Here is a 3,091-nt window from a genome sequence, read left to right as displayed (position 1 = left end):
TTGGAGATAGCGTTGACAAACCAGGAATGGAGGTGGAATTCAAGGCGTTGCCACCAGTAGTGAATCTGAGAGATATTGAACCACTGATGAAGTTCTACTAAAAGAGAAAAATAAGGTATGTTAAATGATATTATTTTTAGGAAAATAATGGTGATAAAGTAGGAAAAAAAAGAACAATTGTAGACAGTACATCTAATGGTTCAAATGGTACCGCATGGGAGTGGGGCCCGTGTGGCCATTTTCATTTTTTTCATTATTGTATAATTTCATCCCATTTACATTCGTTTTATGTTTTTCGTCCCCACTGTGGTCTTGTCTGTCCTTGTGGTGTCCGCATCCGTGTTTAGGGCTTTATGCCAAATAAAGAAATCGGTATCCCGTCTCTGTCAAGTTATTGCGTGAGTCAATGTTAAAGCGTTTATCGAATTGTTGCCATTGTTATTGATTTGAATTGTTGCCAAAGTTGTTAGTTCGTTAATTGTTGTTTTGTGGAAAATAGAGAAGGCGCCGGAGGCAGGCCCAAGTTATGCGGCCGCAACGAGCAAAGGAGTAAATGTGCAAGAGTTGGAGGTCTTCGAAATAAAAGTGGAGCCTAGAAAGATGAAGGAGAGTGAAAAACTAATCACTGAAGAAAGTAATATTCTGAAGCTAACGCCACCTGAAGATTTAACGGCCAGCGTGTTAAAAAGACCGGTAACATTTAAAACCATGAAGGTAGCCACAAGAAAAATAGAGATTGTGCTGATAGAAGCCATAGAGGAATGTATAAAGGAACTGAGAAGACTTACAACCTACATTACGAGAGGGAGGAGATACGCCATTGTGGAGATGCGCTTCACAACGGAGGAGGAAGCAATAAAGCACTCCACAGAGGCAATAAGGACAGAGGAATGGGTGCTCTTGCCTTCGTACTGCGGCAAACGTGTGGCCAAGGTGCGAGTGAGTAAGATGCCATCCGAACTGAAAGAATGGCTGATGACAGCCATAACGTATAATATGAAAGACTGGAAGATTCTGAAGGCTACAAAGACCCAGAAGGTGAACTACTGGAGATATGGTATTGGATTAACGATTCAGGCAACAACGGAGGACTTGAATAGTGTGGTGGATGAGATTGTGCTGCCGGAAGATGTGAAGCTGAGTGTTATTGTGGAGGGTAGGCCACCAGTGTTTCTCATGTGGAGAAAGGGGCCACAAACAGAACAGGAGAAGAGACATGAGAGTGTGGACCAAGTAGTACAGGACAAGGCAACAGAAAAAGAAACGGCGAAAGGATTCACTATGGTTAAAAAGAAAAGAAGGAGGAACGAAGGTTGAGTTCTCTGCAGAGAAGCAGAAAAAGAAGAGAAAAGAGGTGAGAAAAAAAACTGTAAAGGAGGGCAGTGGGAAGGAAAAAGAAAGTTAAAAGAACGTGGAGTTACCAGTGGAGAAAGTGTTGGGAACCCAACTGTATGAAGGTGAGATGGAGAGACTATTTATGGAGGAAGAAAAGAGAGAACCAAAAGTCTAAGACAAAAGAAAGAAGATACGAGGAGGAGATGGAGTGTGGTATTATGTGACGTACAGAAAATGTTGAAACAGAGAAAAAGATAATCAAGTTTCATTCAATAGTAAAAGTGAAGGTGCCTTCATACGTCTACGCGGAGGATATGAAGGCAATATTGATTGAAGAGGAGAGCTGTGGAAGATGTGTGGAGATAGCATTGACCCGCAGGTGTGGAGGTGGAATTTGAAGAGTTGCCGCTGGTAGTGGATTTGAGAGATATCGAACCACTGATGAAGTTCTACTAAAGACAAAAAAAAGTATGAAATTAAAGGGAAAAAAAAAGAACAATTGCAAATAATACATATAACGGTTCAAATGGTACTGCATGGGAGTGGGGCCCATGCGTCCATTTTCATTTTTATATAACTTTCATTTCATTTACATTCGTTTTATGTGTTTTGTCCCCACTGTGATCTTGTCTGTCCTTGTGGTATCCCCATCTATGTTTAAGACTTTATGCCTAATAAAGAAATCGGTATTTTCTCTGTCTTTACGTTCTGAGTTCAAATTCTGCCGAGGTCAACTTTGTCTTTCATCCTTTCGGGGTCGATAAATTAAGTACTAGTTGCGTATTAGGGTCGATCTAATCCACTGGCCCCTCCCCCAAAACTTCGGACCTTGTGCCTAGAGTAGAAATGAAATTTGCTTCTTATCAACTTTAATTATTTAACACTAATCACTAATTATTCTTTCAAACGCAACGTGTTAATTGCCACTTCCTGTATATCCGGTGTGTTTGCACAGAAATTTTAGAAACTAAGTCTTCGTTTTCTTTTTCAAGTGTGTTATACTATATGTAACGGTATTTTTGACATATTCACAGTTTTTTTCATATTTTCTTTATATATCCGGGTCATAAGCGAAGCATTTTTTTCTCTCTTTATTTATTCTGAAGATTTTCGTTCTGGTTCATTTCGAATGACAGATGCCAATATGATGTTGTTGTTGGTGTTGTTATTATCTCGACCATGATCTGACTGAAGTTATTCTTGTTTACTGTGTCAAAATTCCAATCTCGACTAAATATGTTACAGAAAGACACTATGGAACAATTCTTAACAGCATTTATTCTGACACTGTTGTTTATTCACAACTCCGCCGAGTGCCCTAAACCTAAATATATTGTAAGTAATAATGCAATAATTTCACTTCATCAATTTATGTATTTTTATCTTCTTATCCAGATATTTCTTCTTCATCTTTTGAAATAACTTTCTTTTTATGACTGTTTTTCCAAGTTTTTTTTTTTTTTTCGTTTCAAATCTCTACGTACTTTATTTTCTCGTCAGTGCTATAAATTTGATAGTCTTGAAATGAGTTAGCAGCGATTTATTTCTACGAACTTAACCTGTTTAACCATTCTTTACGTTCTGAGTTCAAATTCCGCCGTGGTCGACTTTGGCTTAGAGTAGAAAAGTATATTAATCTATATACAGTTAATAATAATACAGTTGACAATAATCTACAAGCAACTGATATTTAATTATGCGATAATTAAGTTAATCGCAGTATAATTTTAGGCATTCTTTCGTTAACACGAGTGCA

General features: G+C 38.0%; 1 protein-coding gene across 1 annotated transcript in view; it reads left to right on the top strand.

Moving 5' to 3' along the window:
• The first annotated feature begins 2,304 nt into the window (after positions 1–2,304).
• The window catches only part of LOC106873178 (uncharacterized), a 38,174-nt gene continuing 37,387 nt past the window's right edge, over positions 2,305–3,091 (top strand). The window contains exon 1 of the mRNA XM_014920410.2: positions 2,305–2,670. Coding sequence (XP_014775896.1) covers positions 2,572–2,670 — 99 coding nt within the window. The 5' untranslated portion in view covers positions 2,305–2,571. The remainder of the gene's footprint in view (positions 2,671–3,091) is intronic.

The sequence above is a fragment of the Octopus bimaculoides genome, chromosome 11 (genome assembly GCF_001194135.2).
Source record: "Octopus bimaculoides isolate UCB-OBI-ISO-001 chromosome 11, ASM119413v2, whole genome shotgun sequence".
Taxonomy (NCBI): Eukaryota; Metazoa; Mollusca; class Cephalopoda; order Octopoda; family Octopodidae; genus Octopus; species Octopus bimaculoides.
This window is presented reverse-complemented; position numbering and strand designations above follow the sequence as displayed.